General features: G+C 54.6%; 1 protein-coding gene and 1 non-coding gene across 6 annotated transcripts in view; both read left to right on the forward strand.

Annotated features, from left to right (window-relative positions):
- GOLGA3 (golgin A3) overlaps nucleotides 1–13,080 on the forward strand; it is a 35,449-nt gene extending 22,369 nt beyond the window's left edge. For all 5 annotated transcript variants that reach the window (XM_033097443.1, XM_033097446.1, XM_033097447.1 and 2 more), the window contains exons 12-24: nucleotides 352–429; nucleotides 1,164–1,427; nucleotides 2,297–2,391; nucleotides 2,880–3,096; nucleotides 4,907–5,050; nucleotides 5,398–5,595; nucleotides 5,784–5,900; nucleotides 7,570–7,709; nucleotides 8,313–8,445; nucleotides 8,659–8,781; nucleotides 9,417–9,581; nucleotides 10,294–10,457; nucleotides 10,898–13,080. In XM_033097443.1, the coding sequence (XP_032953334.1) occupies nucleotides 352–429; nucleotides 1,164–1,427; nucleotides 2,297–2,391; nucleotides 2,880–3,096; nucleotides 4,907–5,050; nucleotides 5,398–5,595; nucleotides 5,784–5,900; nucleotides 7,570–7,709; nucleotides 8,313–8,445; nucleotides 8,659–8,781; nucleotides 9,417–9,581; nucleotides 10,294–10,457; nucleotides 10,898–11,117 (2,058 nt within the window). In that variant the 3' untranslated portion in view covers nucleotides 11,118–13,080. The remainder of the gene's footprint in view (nucleotides 1–351; nucleotides 430–1,163; nucleotides 1,428–2,296; nucleotides 2,392–2,879; nucleotides 3,097–4,906; nucleotides 5,051–5,397; nucleotides 5,596–5,783; nucleotides 5,901–7,569; nucleotides 7,710–8,312; nucleotides 8,446–8,658; nucleotides 8,782–9,416; nucleotides 9,582–10,293; nucleotides 10,458–10,897) is intronic.
- Nucleotides 13,081–16,410: 3,330 nt separating this feature from the next.
- LOC117017922 (U1 spliceosomal RNA) lies at nucleotides 16,411–16,576 on the forward strand. The gene has a single exon (XR_004422152.1). It is a non-coding gene; the product is annotated as a U1 spliceosomal RNA (small nuclear RNA).
- The last annotated feature ends 3,724 nt before the right edge of the window (nucleotides 16,577–20,300 follow it).

Here is a 20,300-nt window from a genome sequence, read left to right on the forward strand (position 1 = left end):
ATCCTAAAAACAGTGGGGAGGGAGTGGTGGTAGAATCCTGTCTCACTGAGACCCAGAGTCACCTCACCCTGGGGACTAGAGGACTAGAGCTGAGCCACCAGTGTGATGTCTGTGCATGCATGTCCTCGTAGGCCCAGGGCCTCCTGGAGCCATCAGCGTGACGTCCGTACACACATGTCCTCGTAGGCCCAGGGACTCCTGGAGCCATCAGCGTGACGTCTGTACACGCGTGTCCTCGTAGGCCCAGGGCCTCATGGAGACACCAGCGTGACGTCCGTACACGCGTGTCCTCGTAGGCCCAGGGCCTCCTGGAGCCACCAGTGTGACGTCCGTGTACACGTGTCCTCGTAGGTGGAGCACCTGCAGCAAGAGACTGTCACTCTGAAAAAGCAGATGCAGAAAATAAAGGAACAGTTTCTTCAACAAAAGGTAAAATAGTGTTGTTGGTTTTCTTCATATGAAAATAATCCTGTGTGTTTTAATCACCTTACCAGAACCAAGTGGATCAGGGGAAGGTGACATCTAGACACCTTCAGTTTTTTAAAGGCACTTCATTGATTCTCAGATACAGTCTTCACTCCCTCCACTCTAACACCCACAGTGGGGTTGGTCTCTGTGTCACATGGAGTGTGCCCAGTTGTCACATCAGAGCATGGGTTGCAACCAACAGGTTGAATTCTGGTTAACACATTTGAAGAAGTCACACCGTGCGTGACCCAGTATTGACATAGGTCGTGGTGCAGGCGTGATGCCCACTGTGTTAGAGAAGCCAGTGTCCACTGTTGACCATGGAGTGAGTGTCACCAAGTGCCAAGGGTCTGAGGAGGGACAGCCCGAGGGAGCGTGATCAATGGTGTTTGTTTTGACTCCTGAGACACAACAAGGGGGTCCCCATCTGAGGCCAGGCAGGGCAGCTGAGGGGACAAAGAATTGCCAGAATCCCAGAGAAGATGAAAGAGTTGAGGCACCAGCAGCTGACATGGCAGCTCCGTGTATCACTTGACTTGTTCAGGAGCGTAAAATAATGGGTTATCTTGAGTTTGGGGCAGTGTGTTATCATTAGCCCCGAAACGTTACACCCGGGCAAGTGGCGAGCCTTCCTGTTCAGGCCTGTGGCCCCTGAGAGGGCCCCGCCCGCACTGGCTGCAACTTGTCTCGGGCAGGTGATGGTGGAGGCCTACCGCCGGGATGCCACCTCCAAAGACCAGCTCATCAGCGAGCTGAAGGCCACGAGGAGGAGTCTGGACGCGGAGGTGAAGGAGCTGAGGCAAGGGCTGCTACAGCTCCAAGGGGACAAAGCGTCCGTGGAGGCCGAGCGGTCCCGTCTGCAGAAGGAGGCATCCCACATTCAGCAGCAGATGGCGGCCCTTGAAGACCAGCTCGTGTCGGTGCAGAGGGAGCGGGACGAGATGGAGACACACCTGCAGGTCTGGCTGTGACACATGCAGGTTCAGCCACGATCACCTGGGGGTGGATGTGGGGGGCGCTCCCCAGCGCGCGAAGCTCCATCCTGGTGGGGCAGGTGGGCATCCAGTGGTGAGGGGCCGGACACTGGAGGGCATCAGCCGCCATGCCGAGAGGCAGGAGTGGCCTGGGTCATAGGGACGGCACGGAGTCCCAGGCAGGTGATGCATCACAGGCAGGTGACGCATGAGGAGCTGGGAAGGGCCAGTCGTCACGGCAGCAGTGCTTTAGGTCCTGCGCTGGAAGTGCAGTGGGAGCTGGCTAGGGGCATGTGTGAGGGTCCTGTGATCCAGGAGAGGCCAGCGGGTGGGGGGAGCAGCGTGCATCAGGGGCGTCTGAGGACCGGGGAGAGCAAGGCCTCCGTCCAGAGTCCCGTTTGGGCTGACGTGAGAAATTGAGGGAGGACGTCAGAGCAAGGGCCACGTTTACATGCCCCACGAGAGGCCCAGGCAGGACCCAGGTGGGCAGGCAGGCTGGAGGCTGCAACCTGAGAGTTTGGGGAACAGATGGCGTTGAAGCCATGACAGTGCAGGTGGAGTGGGCCTGACGTGGACCGCAGACACGGGCAGGGCTACGGGTGGCGAGGGGCTCAGGTGACACTGGTAGCCACATGATTGCACGTCGTGTCCAGGTGCTGGGCCAGCTACTGGAGCCAGGAGGAGGGCCCAAGTCCTCCCTGCTGGCGCTGGGAGTGGCCAGGGAGGGGAACCATGGGGACCCCCATGGCTTTCCGCTAGTTGGTCCTTCTCAGGCTCCCCACGGGTGCCATCCCGAGGTCAGGCTGCGAGGCCACAGGGCTCTGCCTCCTCACTGCCACTCCCTTCTTCTGAAGTCTTTGCAGTTCGACAAGGAGCAGATGGCCGCCCTCACGGAGGCCAACGAGGTGCTCAAGAGGCAGATGGAAGAGCTGCAGCAAGAAGCCGCCAGGTGAGGGGCCGTGAGCTGCGTGGGGCCTCCCCCTCATTCTTGCTGTCCTGTCCGTTTGTGTCTCGTGTGCTTGCTGGACCACCAGCTCCCTGAAGGGTGAACGCCTGTGCTTCCTGTCCTGCAAGCCGCACGCCAAGGCAGCCTCCTGGGGCCCAGCAACACTTTGCTCAAATGAGCCAGTGACTGACTGTGAGCCTGCCATTCAGGAAGGAAACGGGCACGTTGGTGAGGGAGCAGGGGACCGTGTCCACCATCACAGGGCCTGTACCGGAGGACAGGCAGACCTAAGGTGGTGCTGTCTGCAGGCACTGCTGCCGCCCCATCTGGTGTCTTGGATTCTGGGCGGTTCAGTAGCTAGAGAGGGTGGAGCTGGGGCTGGTGAGGACGGACGAGCAGGCTCACTCAGCCTGTGCGCTGTCTGTGCCAGTGCGCCTGGGCGATCGCACTGTGGTGAGTTCAGACGGCCTGTGTCCCCCGCCACGCCCTAGGGCCATCGCTGAGCAGAAGCAGAGGATGAAGCGGCTGGGCTCGGACCTGAGCAGCGCCCAGAAGGAGATGAGGACCAAGCACAAGGCCTACGAGAACGCCGTGGGCATCCTCAGCCGCCGCCTGCAGGAGGCGCTCGCGGCCCGCGAGTTGGCCGAGGCTGAGCTGAGCCAGCTGCGAGCGGGGGCGGCCGAAGGTGGCAGCGACCTCACACTGCGCGTGGGTACCGGCGTCTGCTGCCGTATCCCTAGAGACTCACTGTGGGCCTGTGACGTGCTACAACATTTCCCCCCGAAACCCTCAGAAAGCGGTCTTGAAAAGGGGCGGGATTCGTGTGTGGTCGCGTTTGAGCTGCGTGTGGGTCCTCTGGCTTAAACCCTGTGTACCTGTGGGGTGTGCGGGGTCGGCTCTGACAGCTCGGGCCACGGCCGTCAACAGAGCCCACCCTTGTGCCTGCCCCGTTCAGTGTCAGGCAGGAATCTCTGAGCAGCGTGGGTGGGGGCCGGAGAGTTCGGGTGCGTGTTTAGAGAAGCCAGGCAACCTTTTTGGAAGAGCCGACATGCGGCTGGTCTTGAATAAACAGGAGGCCTTTGGTGCACAGGCGTCTCAGCAGAGGGCGCCCCTTGCAGGGCCTGCTCCGAGCAGCCCCCCAGCGGAGCCCCGCTGGGGGGCTGCATGGGTGGCCTGGGGTCAGGACGTTGGGATTGATCTTGCAGGTGGCAGCCGCAGACTGATGGCTGGGGTGGGGTGAGGCCTGTTGCTCTCCTGTCAGTAGGACACTGATGGGCAGGGGTAGAGGGACAGTGGGGGCTGGAAGGAGCCCCGTGCAGGTGATGGAATAGAAAGCAGCCGCTGGGGGAAGCTGGTGCACGAGCGCAGGGCGGGCCCTCTGCCCGGTTGAGGTGGTGCAGGTGTCTCTGCTGACAGACGGCACCATCCTGGAGGAATCGGGAGGTCAGTATGGGACATGGCCAGATGGCGGTGGTCCTGCCGTTAGTGTGAGAGCCAACGCCTTTGACTTGTAACCATTTTGCACATCAACGGGGGTGTCCCTGAGCAGGGCGCGAAGGGGCGCCCTCTGCTGTGGGCGGGTGGGTCATGAGATGACGTGCAGACTTCCTCAGGGCGCCCCCGTGTCACTGTCCCGTGTCCTTGCAGCTGTGGGGTGGACTGTCACTTTCGCCAGTACTCTTTTTCCCCGGTCTTATGTTAATTTTTGCTCCAAAAGACACATTAGAGCTGATTGTCCAACTAGGTCTCATTTTCAGGGAAACATGGTAGGTGTAAAATTCTACCTCGGTAAATTTCATTTTCTACGCTCCAGTTTGAATCATTTCACTTAGGTTCAGTAATTGTGTTCTTAGAGACAGTTTGTTCTCTCTTTCTGAGAAGTTACGAGTAGGAAGGGACTGTGGTACAGCATGATGCTTTTTTGCCAGATTAAATGAAATACTCCTCCTCCCCTGCTTACTTTGTAAATATTGGGAGGGAGAATTTATTCCTTTACGTCTCTTTTCTTCTCTAAAGTATTTGTTCTTTGAAGTCCTTGGCCTGCGTGGTACCTGGCAGGGTGTGATGCTTTGCATTGCAGGCGCGAGAGCCCGGCTCCGCCTACTCAGCACCTGACACACGGGGACCTTGGCGGGTGACTCTGCGTGGCCCTCAGTAAGACGAGGCTGGAGTGGGGTAAATAGTAGGACCCTCATTAGGAAGCTGAGGACACGGTGTGAAGTGTGTGTTCACATGCGTGTGCAACACGTGGTGTTGGTGAGCCCGCGCCTGGGGCATCTGTTGCCTGTCACAGATAGCAACTTACAGCTCTTACCTGCAAGTCAGACATTTCCTGTTTCCCTAGCGTTTAAGTGAAGGTTATTCTGCTTGTGAGTCGCTGATGAGTGCACCGTGGCCAGTTAATTAAGTCCTTTGGAGGAAAGGGCGTGTGGGAGGGGCTTGTCACCTGCTGGTGTGCTCAGCACGTGTCTCAGGGGTATGGAAACTGACCCAGCCCACCATCCTGTCTTCCTGCCAGGAGAGGATACAGGCCCTGGAGGTGGAGCTGCAGTCCGTCAGCCACAGCAAGGCCATGCTGGACAAGGAGCTGCGGGAGGTCATCGCACAGACCAACCGGGAGCTGCAGGAACAGCGGGAGAAGGTGGTGCAGCTGCAGGACGAGGTAGGCCAGCCCCCCGGCCCTGGTGCAGAGCGCCTGGAGGGCCAGAGCCTGGCCTGTGCACTCAGCTGGCTGCTTCAGGGTCTTTGACAGCCAGATGCTGGCCCCCCCCCACTCCCACCCATCCAGTAGCACTAGCACCCGGCAAGGATGCACACTCAGCAGCCGCTCCCGGGTCGAAGGCTCTGGTTGCAGTTGCCAAGATGCCAGCTCGGACTGGCTCTGTCCATTAGGAGGGCCGTGGGCTCAGGTCCAGAGGCCAGCCAGCGCTGTGGCACGCTGAGCGTTAGCTGTCCCGGGTCTGGTAGGGGTGGCACCACCAGCCAGGACCTCTCTGGGATTTGTTTCAGCTTCAGGAATCGAGGGGCTTTCACAGGAACATCAAGCGCCTTGAGGAGTCGAACAAGAAGCTGGCTCTGGAGTTGGAGCACGAGCGTGGGAAGCTGGCGGGCCTTGGACAGTCGAACGCAGCCTTGCGGGAGCACAACAGCATCCTGGAGACGGCCTTGGCCAAGAGGGAGGCCGGCCTGGTGCAGCTGAACCTGCAGGTACCAGGCCCAGCGCAGAGCCGCACGCAGAGGCCCGGGGCCGCCTTGCACCCCACCTGCCAGCCCCAGCGGGCACAGCCCTCGCTGCCAGTGACTGCGCGTATGGGGCACTCAGCCGAGGGCCTCGTGTCATGCACCCCGGGGCCTCACTGCAGCCCTGCCCGCACTCAGCCTCTGCCGTCGCACAGGTGCAGGCGGTCCTGCAGCAGAAGGAGGAGGAAGACCGCCAGACGCGGCAGCTCGTGCAGGCCCTGCAAACTGCGCTGGAGTCGGAGAAGCTGCTCGTGCACGGCCTCCGGGAACAGGTGCGTGCCACTCCCCCTCCGCCCCGCAGCCGCCTTCACGATGCACATGTTCATTCCACACCCTGAGTGTTCGTGCCCTGGACACGCGGATCCCCTCCTGAATTTTGAGAACAAATGTCATCGAGTTGGTGGCAGTGGCAGGCAGAGAGACCATCAGAACCAGCCGGCGCCATTCCACCAACATGCAGTCGTGCGCACAGCTCCGTAGACACACCATGTTCTGGGGGTGTAGAGTTGAGTTAGAAAGCAAACTGCGAACAGCTGACCCCATTTGCATTAAAAACAACAGCCAAGAGAGAGGGTTGCCCAGGCCCCTGGCCATTTGCTGTGTGTGGAGCAGTTTTCCAGGCTGGCCCTTTCCCACGCTCACGTCGGCCATCCAGCCCTGCTCCGTGGTTTCTGTAGACCTCTCTCCTTGTTAGAATGTAAGCTTCCTGGGCTGAGGGCGCTGGTTCGTGTCCACCGTGCCTGGCAGGGCAGATGCTCAGAATGTGCTTGCCATGTTCATGTGTGGGTGCATGGGAACTGGGTTTTGCCACATCCTTTAAAGAATTCTCCATGATAATGTAACACAAATAGAAAGAAACAGCTCCTGACTTCTGAGGTGAGACAGTGAAATATTCTTTTAAAGTAGAACTCCTTTTGAGGTACGTTAAGAATGTCGTAACGTGACCTGTCGTCTGCTTGGTCGGCAGTCGGGGCTTGCTCCTTGCGGGGGTTGCTGCATGCTGACAGATCTGACCTGACTCAGCTCACGCCCTGCTTCTCGTCCCCCAACCTCCTGTCTTTGCTCAGTGCTCAGGGGCCATATATTCCCTTTATTCTTCCCTTACGCAAGTAGTAACTAGAAGTTCCCAAGGAAAACTGCTGAGGAAACAATGTACGTGTGCCTTAGGCTTCTTTGTTTTAAGGGCAGTAATGATGGATGACGCTTATTTGTTTGTCCAAGTGCCTTTAGTCTCATTGTCCTGATTGTAAAAATAGTGCATGCTAGGAAAAAGTTTTAGAAAGAAGTGCATAAAGATTCAAGTCCAGACCATCTAGACTCTACATAGTGACAAGCACTGTTAATATCTTCTAGTAGAGTTTGGGGTTAGCTTTTTTTTTTTTTACTTATGTAAGAGTTCTTTCTATAATCGTCTGTCTTTTGTTAAACTTTTGTTAAATGAAGTGCTCGTTAGTGCAATTAGACAAGAAAACTAAATTATTATAAAGGAAAATGGAAAATTTTGTTATATCCTGAGAATTTGTTTGTCTCCTGAGAAACCTGTTAACTATGAAAAGGCTCGTTACATCGTACACAGTTAATAATCAGCTTTATGATAGGCGATCTGATGGAAAAGTAGGTTTCTCACAAAATTACATGAACTACAAATAAATTTAACAAGAGAGATGCACACATGCTCCAAGAAGACTCTGGAAACTGTTTAGGCCAAGAGATTCTTGGATGGATTTGTTCATTCAGCAGGTAGCAGTAGCCGTGTCGTTTGCTTGCAACACTGCAGGGGTAGGGACCTCAGCCCTTTGTGGGGACCTGGGAGGCTTTGGCAGAAAACCCGCAAGAGCAGCGAGGGCGCCAGAGGGATGGGCCGTGGCGCTTCTCCCAGCACGATGGCACCCCAAGTGCTGCTCCCGCTTCAGCACCTGGTGATGTGGGCGTTCCTCCTAGGTGGCCGCTGCCAAAATGGAAGCTGGACATAACCGCCGCCACTTTAAGGCCGCCACCTTGGAGCTGAGCGAGGTGAAGAAGGAGCTGCAGGCCAAGGAGCTTCTGGTGCAGACGCTGCAGACAGAAGCCGAGGGTCTGCGGTGAGTCCTGGAGCCGGAGGCACCCCATGCAGTCTGCAGGGGGGCACAGTCCCCTCCCCAGAGGCCCTCATCAGGGTTCTCTTCCATTTCTAATTAGTACAGTCAACACACGAAGGTCCCCTACGTTGTAGCAAGTCACTGAGTACTCTGGAGGCAAACCTGGGAAGGAGATTTCGTCTGACTCCTGTCCCAGGAAGCCTCAGCTTAACCCTGAAATTTCAGTCCTGGCACTGCCATCTCCACTCTGTACCTTTTTGGTCCTTCAGGGGGAACAGAGAACCCCCAGTGTGAGGGGCACTTGCCTCGAGGGCTGTGCCCACCTCTGAGGCTGTTACCTACTGAGGCAGCCTCAAGTTGGAAGGTGCAGGGACACGTGCTGGTCCCTGAGGCACTGGCCCTCCTGCTGTAATCTGTCAAATGCATGTCCCGGGGATTTGTGAGGCAGTCGAAAGAAAGCTCCTAGGACAGTTCCCGCTCAGGGTGAGCAGTACATGAGCTTGTCATTACCAGTATCACCCAAGACGAGTGATACTCAGCTGATGGGTGTTTTGTGCTGGGAGTGGAAGAGCTCTGTGGCTTTATTCCTTCTGTTTCTTACTCCAGGGTTCAGGACGGGAAACATTCCCAGGAAATAGCGGGGTTCCAGGCAGAGCTGGCCGAGGCCCAGACCCAGCTGCAACACCTGCAGAAACAGCTGGATGAGCAGCTGAGCCGACAGCCCCTAGGAAACCAGGAGGTGACCGAGGGGCGGCTTTGCATCCCCAGGATGGGACCTGCAGAGCTAGACGCTGCTGCTGACCCATTCCGTCCCCCTCCCCTGTGCACTTGGCAAGGAACATGTTTTTTCTATGTGTGATATTAAACGTTGTTCAGAGATATGGTTAGAGCAACTTCATAGTGTATGAATGCCGCTTAAAATTCTTCTGGTCATGTGACTTCTATCCTCTAGATGGAAAACCTCAAGTGGGAGGTGGATCAGAAGGAGCGAGAAATCCAGTCCCTGAAGCAGCAGCTGGAGCTGACTGAGCAGCAGAGCAGAAAGGAGCTGGGCGGCGTCCAGCAGCTACTGCAGGTATCTGGTGGGGGCGGGGCCTGGCGCGAGGTCACGCCCACTACCCCCGCAGCAGCGTCTGCGGGCCTCGCTGGGGTGCCAGGTGAGTGGCACGCTACCTCCACACTGTTGGGCCACGTCTCCGCATTTCAGAAGGACCAGGCCAGTGGGTGGGGAGCGGAGCCCAGTGCGGGCCTGGGCTGAGCTGGGTCCAGTAAATGCGACAGTACGTGTGAAAGGTCACCCATTTGTGACACCCTCCTATTTGAGCACAGGGTCAGGAACGTAACCTGTGGCGGAGGCTCGAGTAACAGAATTGACTTAACATTTGTTCTTAGTCATGTTTGGGCTTATCTAGTCGCCACCCTTGGAATTCAAACAGGGGCCTCCAGGGGCTCCTTGTAGGAGGAGGACCTGGAAGTGTCAGGGGTGCCTTGGCAGAGGCTGGGACGTTTGGAGAAGAACCTTGCGGATGAGACTAACTCAGTCTCGCCTGCGGGAGGGGAAGTTGTGCCAAGAAGGGATCATCATTACTTCATCGTGAAACAGCTAGTGTGTCCGTTTTAGCCCCTTAGAATCATGACCTGCGAACCACTGTCTGCTTTTGTGTGCTTACGACCTTCTAGTTTTTAACTCTCAGTGTTGCCTTTCCTCAGAACATGAGGTCTGAGTTGGAGATGGTGCAGGAGAACCTGTCAGTGACCCAGAAAGATAAATTCATGCTTCAGGCTAAAGTGTCAGAGCTGAAGAACAACATGAAAACTCTGCTCCAGCAAAATCAGCAGCTCAAGCTGGACCTGCGACGTGGCACAGCGAAGACGGTGCGGCTCCCTGGCTGTCAGCTGAGCTGGGGGCCCTGACGTGTGTGGGCGGGAGGCACCGCTTTCTTAGTCATTCCTACGTAAGGTTGGATTTGACCAACACTGAGCGGCCACGTGTGAAAATGAATATCACAACAGGCTCTGTCGTTTTATTTCAGTGCCTTTTCCAACAGAACGCTAGCTTGTCTTCAAGATTTCAAATGCCATTTTGTTGTCCTGGGCTTTATAAACCAGATGAGGTCATGGGTTAGGACCTGGTAGCCCCCCGGGCTTGGGGACCCCACGACCCCGGAGCTGCAGTCCCCAGTCCTGCACAGGCTGTCTATATACCCAGCATGTGTTTCTAGTTAATGTGTGTAAATGTTTTCCGGGTCAGAGACTTAGCTCAGATCCGGAGCTTTATTAGCACTGTTTGCCTGTTGGGAAAACGTTTGAGGTCCTAGAAAAGGGGTCGTAGGAGTTAGCAAATCGACTTTGTTTCTTAGGGAAACGCAGAGTCACGGGCGTGGACTGCCATGGCAGCTCTGTCCTCAGGGCCTAAGGCTGTGGTCTGGGCCACCGTGTGCATTAGGAGGAAGGCTTCCTATCCCGCCAGCGTCTCTTGAACCGCTGTGCCTGCAGCTAAGCGGGTACAGATGAGTGGGCCATAACTCTGGGGCCGCATGGAGCTGGGACGCCTCTCCGACCGCTAACCATGTGCTTTTACAAACAGAAGAGGGAACTGAAGGGTGAGGCCAGCCCTTCCAGCCCCGTGACGCCGGTGAAGATCCCCGACTGCCCGGTCCCCGCCTGGCTGCTGGAGGAGCTGCTGAGGCCCCCGCCTGCCGTGAGCAAGGAGCCCCTCAGGAACCTCAACAGCTGCCTGCAGCAACTAAAGTACGTTCCAGCCCCATGTCGCCTGTCTCCAAAGCGCGTGTTTGACTTGGAGGCGTCTTTCTGTTGCCAGCAGTGCGTGCCCAGCGAAGGCTGAGTGGGGTCTCTGTTAAGCTGGGTCCCTCGGTCCCCGTGGAAAAGTGACCGTTGTCTCAAGCTGAATGAGCCCGAGGCCTTACGCCCCATGTGTTCAGTGGACGTGTGTGGCAGGCCCTGGGTGGTCTTCCCACATCGCCCAGAGCGGAAGCCCGTGTGGGGCAACCTCGCAGCCCAATGGCCTCTGCAGGGAACAGGAGTGTTGGGTCCCTTAAGTTCTGCAACCCCATCGGTACTGCTGGTCCCTGAGGGCGTCACAGATGTGTGAGGGGACGGCCGCCAGGGAAGGTGCTCTTTCCTGGCTCCCCTCTGACCAGCGTTCCCACCTTTGCCTCCCTTGTCCCCAGGCAGGAGATGGACAGCCTGCAGCGTCAGATGGAGGCACACACCGTCACCATGCACGAGTCGCTGTCCTCATGGACTCAGGGGGACCCTGCCGACAGCTCCACTGCCCCGGGAGGTCACGCCCACCCCGGGGGAGACTCCGAGCACTGCAGTCTGAGCAACACGTCCAGAGAGGGGCTGGGAGCGGAGCCCGCCGAGCTCCCCCACCCCGAGCATGTGTAACTGCCCAGGGGACACTCTCAGGTCATGTGCGAGGCTGTGTGCTCCCTGTTTGCCTACGAGGTGAAATGCCAAGTGTGCGCTGCCTGTACAAGAGTAAAGCAACGAGAGCCGCGGGGGAGAGAAACAGCCATTTGCAGTTCACAACTAGCTTTCCCACAAAATGACCAAATCTGAAAACCTGGTTCAGATCTCGGTGAGAAATATTAGTAGCGGTCTGAGCGTCATTTGCAGGGGTGGCCTCACTAGTGACGGTGGACACAGGTCGCCGTGGACACCTGGTCCCAAGTCCCCACGTCTGCTTTCTCGCTTCCTGTTTGATTCAGTAAGAGCTTTACCTCCCTGCGGCACTGACACTTCATTTGCACCTTGGGTTTTTTACTTTATTTTCCATCCCACCATAGGACGTGTATGTAAATACTAGGAATCGTAAGTACATGCAGACGTTAAGAATGACCTGGATTGTGTTTTCATTGATTGCCTTTCGAAAATCTGCTGTCAGGAAATAACATACCTATAGGTTTAAGGGATGTCAGTCGGAAAGTTATATTTTAAGAAATATAATTATTTTATTTATCTTCTAAAACCAAATATTCTTAGACAAAGAGCGTTGTTTTCATTTCACTTTATTTTTTAGGGTCTTCTGCTTGTCATAAGCGCACAATGCTCACCCATGGGACCCCGGCCCTGCTTGGCCTCAGCTTGACCAACCCCGGGCAGGCCTTACGTCCCCGGGCGCTGACCTGACATGTGCGGCGCACAGGGAGAGGCCAGAGGCCCGGAGGGCGGGCACCTGCAGGCCCCCCCCCCCACCAGCGAGGCTTCTGAGCCTCACTCCTCTGTGCCCACAGGGCCTGTGGTCATCGAGAGCCCGGCTGGACTCAGTGGTGACAGCCTCCAGAGGCCAGAGGGCCTTTCACCCCATCTGGAGAGGCATGTGGGCCCTGGGAGGAAGGCAGCCAAGGTCCCTGAGCTCCCAGCTGGTGACACCGGCCCTGAGTGTGCGAGGTCGATGGGGGTGTACGTTTTCCACCCAAAATGCTTAAGCACCGCAGACACCGCCTGACTGAGAGAGTCGGGTGTGTAAGTTGTTCCCCTAGTTTGCTAAGAAAGTCTGAAATACTATTTATTGTTGTAAGTTAGAGAAGAGAGAATGGGTCCCTGTGCCTCCGTGAGATCTGGTCTGAAGGTGACGGTGTGAAGTGTCGCGAACCAGACACGCTCGAGTCGGTGTGTCCTTATTGTCTGTGTGGAGAAGACAGGATGGTGTTTTCAAGCTGCTTGTGTTCTCCTGTACTAGCCATTAGAAGGTTAATTGATAAAGTTAACGTAGGATTAACTACAAAGACGTTTAGTGTTTAAAAATGACTCCCGCGCAAGTATTGGAACTCCTAAAACACGTGTGTCGTTGTACAGGGTTAATCTTGAAATAATACTTGAAAACTTCATTATAACGGTGTCCTACTTTTCAACTTACGCTGCAAATCATTTTTGACAAAATTGTTTTTGTACCATTGGAAAAGAAATGGTAGTTTACTTTGCTGCGTCATCCTTAGTTGTAATTTTGAAACCAAGAAATGGACTCAGCCTCCCACCACTGCCGAAGGCCTGCCGTGGTGTCATCATGTGCGTTTCTCTTAGGAAAGGATCAAGTGACTCAGTCCATCCCTCGGATGAAAGCCACTCTCTGCTCCTCACCCCTGTTCCTTCGTCTGGTCCCCTCCGTGTGCAGGTGCACACATGCCCTGTGGTCTGTCATCGCCCCGTCACCTCCATCCTCAGTTCCCAGCTCTCAGGTCAGCAGACTCTCGGCCTGTCATTGGTCTGAGCTCTCGGGCTCCCTGCCCCTGTCGTGTCACGTGTCCCCACCAGTCCCATCTGGGGCTGTTGGTGTTCATGCTGGCATCACGTGGAGGCTTCCTTAACAAAGCATCCGAAACAGGAAGTGGGACTTGGACCTCACCTGCTTTTGTGTGCGTGTTTGTCTCCTCCTGTCTCCAAGGGACTTCACTGGCACTCTACCTCCCAGAGCTGGATTCTTCAGTGAATAACGTGGGAAATTCTCTTCTAGTGTGGGCAGAGTGGAATTAGGAATTTACTCATGAAAAATAACAGTCAAGTCTGGAGTTTGTAAAAATAGGTTCACCATCACGTTGTGCTGTGTATCTGACTCATCCTGTGTGAAGACACTGTGTTGTGTCCTCACTGCAGAGAATGTTGGCTTGGGCTCTTTGTGATGTCACTACTTGTTTTTCTTATGTTGCAAAAAAAGCCTTCCTGCAGTGTGGCTACCACTGGTTTCCCACAGCACACGTGAGCCCCATGGCTCAGGTCGTCCGGGGCCCCATTCCTTGCTCTACCACTCGGGAGGCCTAACGGGCAGTATCATCAGGGTGTGCTCTGGGCTCCTCTGTGGCCTGGGGTCCCGATGGCAGGGCGGCCGTGTGGACCCCGCCCAGGCCGCCAGCATTCGGGAGAGTCCCCCTAAAGCCTCCTCCATATAAGGACTTCTCCTGGAATAGGGACTGCAAAGTCACCGTGACATGTATTTCTACTTTATGGGTATTTTTTTTAAATCAAAAATTAGATGTGGTATATAAAGATTTCTAATAGTGAGAGGGACCAGCGTATCGAAGAGAAATGTCCTAGAGCCTTCTTCGAGGACCCCGTGACATGAATAGCGCTGGGACGTGTGACACGCTCTGAGCCTTATTCACACAAGCTCAGCAAGTCCACGTCCCCGGTGAAGCTCGCTGTATGGTGGTCTCAGGTTACAAGAGGACCCTTGAAGTGTTTTAGAGGGTCTAGAAAACTCGGTTTTAAGTTACTCATTTCTAGTAATGTCCTCGTCAAAGGGGGCCCCTGGCTGGGGCTGTTCAGGGGAAAGGTGTCACCATGCACAATGAATTGTAACTTTAAAAAGCATGTTGATTTTTTATAAATTTAAGCGTGCTTGGGAATTCCTTAAATTTTGTGCAATAAACTATTTTTTGTTAAAGACTCTCATAGTTCATTGCGGGGGTTGCATATTGATATACTTTGTCATACTTGGGAGTAACTTTTATCTCATGTTGTTAACACCCTGTTCAAGTGCTTGCCTTGAAAGAATTTTCCTGATCTGCCTAAGTTCAGACGGGCTGTGACAGCCAGCTGCTTGTGCTGGCCTTTGACCTCAGCGGACAACCCCCTCCAGCCCACATCTGCCTGTTGCCACCTGCAAGTCATTGTCAAAGGGAAGTGTTCTGGGAACAACCGAGACGAGAGGGTGGCAGCTGCCCTCGAAGCTGTAGATGCGTGTGAACGCGTCCGCACGCGCCTCCTGGACTGGGCTGCTATCACCCAGCATCTGATGGCAGTGAGGCCATGTGGGTCTGTTTTGTGGCTCCCAGTTTCACCTTTTTCATCCATACTTTGTTCTTGATCGAGAAGAGTGACCCACGGGTAGTGGGTCTCTAGTTGTCACAAATAACCCTCGTGAAGATGACACGTCCTTATGTGGGGATGGCACACATTTTTCCTGTGAGCCCAGTGTCCTCTAGCCAGGGGTCAGGTAGCACGTGACCACCGGTCTGCGAGACTCCTGGACCACGCCCTGAAATGTCGCGGTGCCATTCCTACAATCACAAAGGGAAGGTGACATGCATCTGAAGTGGCTAAGCCCTTGCAGGCACTGACTGGTGAGCTGGCGAATCTGTTCAGCTCTCTCCTTGGTCAAGTGCATGTGTCTGCCCCCCCGGTCGGACAGTGAATCGCAAGAAGGTTCGGGGCGCACAGTTACAGGCAGTTGTTTCCTGGCTCAGAGGCGGCAAGTGCTGGCTGGATTACAGCACGGGCAGGGTCGAGGACTCACCATTTACAGGTCACTGGGTCACTCAGAAGGCCCACGTCTCATGCAGATTATGTGGAAATTAGAAGTAGGACTGTTGGTGCCGCTGCCGTCCAGTCTGATGGACAGACACAATGGCTTGTTGGAAGAGCCTCCATGCCTCCCCCAGGGGAGGAGGAGGAAATCTCAGCGATCTAACTTCCACAACCAGCAGCATTTGTGGGAATTCTGCTGTTTGTCTTGATGCATGTTTCCACTTGACAATGAATGTTGCAGAGTCGTAGAAAGTCTATTTCAGCAACACCTCTGCCCTGGAAGCAGTGGGAGACGTTCACCTGTGTGTCTGGTGCCGTGTTTGCCTGTGTGGTGTGGGGCAGGGCTCCTGTGCACATCCTCACGTCCACTGCTGTCAGAATCACGTGTGTACTCATTCATTCTAGTGACCTACTGATTCTACAGGATCAAGTTCAGGACACACAGCTTGGCTTTCAAACCTTCTAGATGGGGTCCAAGTCACCCTGTCCAGCTTTTTTCAGTTCATTGAGCACTTTCTGAGCTGTGCGCTTGTCACGAGGGCTCTCCCCCAGTGGTTCTCGGCTGCCTTTCAGGAGACAGCAGGTGCAGGCTGAGGGGCAGGTGTGGCTCGCTGCAGCCAGTGAGGGTGCAGACAGTGTGTCCCTTCCAGGCCGTGCACTGGTTGGCTGCTGTGAAATGCCCCACCTGGGCGATGGCATTGTGACAACGTGGTGCTTCTGGTCAGTGGCTGTCGCACAATGGGCAGGAACTGGAGCAAATCAATCTTGTTCTCAAGCCTCTGCAGACTTGGGGGTCATTTGTTACTACGACAGACCCAGTGTCTCCCAACTGTGCACGTGCCCACCGCATGCCAGGAGGGCCGTTGCTCACTGAGCAGGCGTCCGCTGCCCCTGGCTGTGGAGCGCCATACCCAGAGCAATTTAAAAACCAGCTGTCCTGGGAAAGAAGCCTGATTTGTAGCATTTGATCATTCCATGGGGGCTAAAATAATACTTTTCCTCCCACCTCCTAAATTCTTCTAGCTGGGCTATAATCAAATTAAGAGAGATGAACAGGAGAAAATTTTAATACGTGCACATGGGGAATTCACATATGCATGAAAATTCCAAAGACAGGCAAGATTGGGTACATGAGACATTTGGAACAGAGGACAAAAGGGGCGGGGTCCTAGATTTCAAAAGTGAGATGGGCAGTTTACAGGTAATTGAGGAAGAGCGGTACGTGGCAGGTACGTAACCCAGAAGACTGGGACACGGGGTGACGTGGGCCATCAGACACCTCCAGGAGTCTTCCTAATACTCAGGCGATGATGCCAAGGTTCCCTTCCTAAACCGGGTTTTTCCATCTGAATCTCTTGGGCAGGAAATGGGGGCAGTGGTCAACGATTCTTTCTGAATCTTGTTTCTTAATAACCTGATTAAAATCAATATCCCAATACTTAAACCTGACAGGGGAGACACCATGAGCATGAAGGTGGTTTTCCCAGGGCGAGGCTTAGCCATTGCACCCTGGATGTGCTGACCCCTGCGATTTCTCCAAATGTGGGAAACTCGACTGCATGATTTGCTGTAGTGGGGGACTGCGTTCGCGCTCTCCCCTAATTTAGAAAAAACAATATCCCAAAAGTCAGCTTTAGGGTGGCAAAACTTGCATTCTCTTCAGTTCCTAGGTGTAAATACCCCCAAGCGGGGCAGATCTGAAGCTCCTTGGAGACTCCAGTACAGGGCTGACTGTCCCCAAGGGGGACGAGACTGTGAACAGAAAACAGACCTAGCTTCTCTCTCCTTTACACCTCCTTCCGTGTGCACCTGCATGTACGGAAGTTAGCTCACCGTTTCGCATCATGTTTCTCTTCATTACATTTTTCTCTGGAGAGTCCCTATTTCTACTAGATTATGGGCCTCGAGCTGGAGGTCGAGCCTCCATTAACTTGTTTCAGTGGCTTTGAAGAGAACTGCATACACCAAAGGGTGTAGAAATGGTGGGTACGTACAGTCAAGCAAAATGACGCTACCAGTAGAGCGAATCTGTGGATTACAGGTGTGTGCTCTACCCTTATTGAAGACCTCTTACAATTCTCCAAGACCCTGACCTGTTGTCACGCAGCAGCCTAGCAGACTGTCCCCCCATGTCTTTCCTTGTGGAAAGAAAAGTCTGTGAGACTGTGCATCTCTGGGACTGTATATTTCTATTTAGTCTCTAAAGAGAGTTTGCAGCCAATGACGCGTAAGATTCCCCATGGGGGGGACAACTCAAGCCAGGCGGAATCCCGTGGAGACCCCCTTAGAAAGATCTGGGAAGGGGCCTTGTCTCCCTTTCCCCCTGCCTGGGAAAAGTCGCTGCTGACTCTGGCTTTCCCCTCTCACCTAATTGGGAGAAAAGTCTTTAGAGCGGTAAGATTAATCTCTGTCTGCTCAGCTCTGTAAAACAATTTCGACATGTGATGTATGTCCTCAAGGGAGTCGCATACCTCACCTCAAGGACTTTCTGCTTCGGCTGTTTGAAGATCAACATAATTGGTTTGGGCTTTTTCTACAACGTGATAAATGAGTCCCACAGACCGTGCCCAAAACACTGCTACTCCCTTGTATACTTATCAATAAAAACCTCCAGTCGGCCTTAATCTGGGCTCCAGCCTTTCAGAACTGTGAGACCCCTGGCCTTCTGAGATTTAACTGCATTAAGTCTCTGTTTCTTTCTTTCTTAAAAACTTAACCCAAAGCCACCCCTTCTCGCACCCTCGCTGCCTGTGTTGCGCTGGACGCGACACTGACCCCTTTGTGTAGACTCCCCTTTGCGCATCTTCAAAAACGAAATTTCCAGGCTCCTCTGCTAGGCGAGGCTTCCTCAGTGGCTGCATCTCCACCCCCAGGCTGCTTGTGCCCTCCACAGAGGGTCCAGTGGCTTCTTGCTTTGGCTGCCCTGGTGGCCCCCGGGCCATTTCCTCTCGGCTGCTCCACCTAGACTAAACCCCCTATGTAACATCGAGAGGCTGGACCCCCACATGCTTTGCCTTTTCTCCTTGAAGGACAGTCACACAGGTGAAAACGACACCCCCACTTACCTTGGGACCAACTCAGTCCCTGGCCCTCTCGTGACCTGAAATGGAGTTAGGGTCAGGGTGGAAGTTAGACAACTGTAATTAGGAGTTGGGTCAAACTGCTGCTCTCAGAAAAGACCAAGTCTGCACGCGGTTTCTGCTCACTCATTGGCCTTCCCCTTCTACCGGCAGCAGTTCACACCTCAGATTCCCTCCTTTCTACTCGAAGGGAAATAGTGGCTTAACGTGGTCTGTTTTCCTTTTCGGCCCTGGATTCTCTCAGTCTTGTTTAATAGTGTGTAGACTGCACTGGACGGCAGTGAGCAGGATCCAGCCCTAATAGGATCCCTACAACGAGCAGGATTCCACAGAAAATCTGGTGAGGCTGGTGAAGACACCCCAAATTCAGAGGCTTAAGTGAGAAGAGTTAGTCTTTCACGTAGCCACCCAAATGCTAAAGCAGGGCTGATCAGGGCAGCTTCACGGTGCTGAGGACAAAACGGCCTCCTCTCTGTGTAACCTACAGCTCCTGCGTGTGGCCTGGAACAGCTGCCCCAGGGCCCAGCCGCCTGTCCGCACTGCCCAGGTGGGAAGGGGTGAGCACATGGAGGCGCCGGCTGTGCATGGCACTGCCGTGGCCCCCACTTAGTCGCTGGGTCACCGGATGTGGTGTTCAGCTGACAGCACTGTCCAGGTACAGCTGGGAGTTTGTTCTTGAAGACGAGAATGTGTGTTGCCAGCAACAGCCTCCATCACAATCTCCGAAATCAGTCCCCTCCTCTCCAAAAGGAGATCTGTGATCGCTCCACCCAAGTCCCTTGATGAGGGAGGCCCCTGCTACCCCCTAAAGGCACGTACATTGTGTAACTTTTTATGTTTCTAAACTATGACAGTAGTAACAACAGCGAGCATTTATCAAGTCCTTACTGTTCGGTGGCTCTGTGGCAAGGACGTGGCCTGTATTTGTCATCACCTCTGAGACAGGTGCAATTACCATCCCACTTACCACCGAGAAAACAAGTAGGGGAAAATTAACTCACCCAAAGTTACCCAGCAGGTAGGGCAGACCCAGCTGTCGTCATTACACAATGACACATACTCATATAAAGGTCAGACCTGGGGACTGGCTGGGGACAGAAATCTATTCTCAGAGCACTTAGTAATTAAAAAACCGGTAAGCTTTCACTCTAGCAAGGCACTCTTTATTCCTTTTTAAATCTAGACAAAATCTACACTAAGAAAGTGTAGTTTGGTGAGTTCTGACAAACGTCAACCAACATGTACCTGTGTTATTACCCACCCACGTGCGACACACGCGCTCCCTCGAGCCGTCCCGTGAGCCACCTCACAGGCACCACCATCCATAACCATCAGCTTGGCCGGTTCTGACTCTCACACACAGCCGTGCAGCACACACTGTTGTGCCGGGGTTCTTTTGCTCAGCATGGTTTTCACATGCACCCACGTCGTTGCCGAATAGCACACTACCACAGGGTTGTCATACGGCGATTCCACAATCGGTCCATCCAAACTCCTGGGTGTTTCCCGTGTTGAAGAGAAAACCATAGGCCCAAAATGGCGTCACTCGCACCTAAAGCCCATGACACCAAACCTAGACTTAATACCTGATCTAATGGCCATTTCAGTCTCCCAGAAACAATCTGAATCAGCCAGTCTGGAATGGTCAACACCGTGAGGTCAACTGTCACTTGGGTCCTTTCCATCCCCCCCAGAAAGAAGCTGCAATGGGCAGGATAACACCCTTCCTTTTCCCCCCGTCCCAAGAATCATCCTTTCTTCTCTTTTGCAAGTAGCTCCCTTCCCCTCGCTGCTCCCTGTGAAAACCTTCCTGAGCTCGCCCCCTCGGAGCCCCTGCTAGCTGCCGGATGAGATGCTGCCAGGTTCACGAGGCGCTTCATTCGGCCAATTAGATCTTCACGTTTCCTCACTGGAGCTGTTTGTAACCCCCGTTCTTGTTGTCCGCGGCTGCTGCGCAGACCCTGTGGACTCGCACTTCCGCACCTGAGGCTGCACTGCTCACGCTGCCTCGCTGATTTCCACAGCGCTTGCCTCGCTTTACGCTCCCGCCAGCCGCGGAGGAGAATTCCCAAACTGCCGCACCCCCCCCACACCTGCGCCGTCAGTCTCTCGTCGTGACCGCTCGGCAGGTGTAAGGCCGCACGCAGCTCGCTGCGCGTGGCTTCGCGTTCCATCCGCGCTCAAATCCGTGACTCTTCTACTGTGTCCGACGGACGCCCAGGACCGTCCCGCGAATTTCTTAAAA

Source organism: Rhinolophus ferrumequinum, chromosome 25, assembly GCF_004115265.2.
Source record: "Rhinolophus ferrumequinum isolate MPI-CBG mRhiFer1 chromosome 25, mRhiFer1_v1.p, whole genome shotgun sequence".
Lineage (NCBI taxonomy): Eukaryota > Metazoa > Chordata > Mammalia > Chiroptera > Rhinolophidae > Rhinolophus > Rhinolophus ferrumequinum.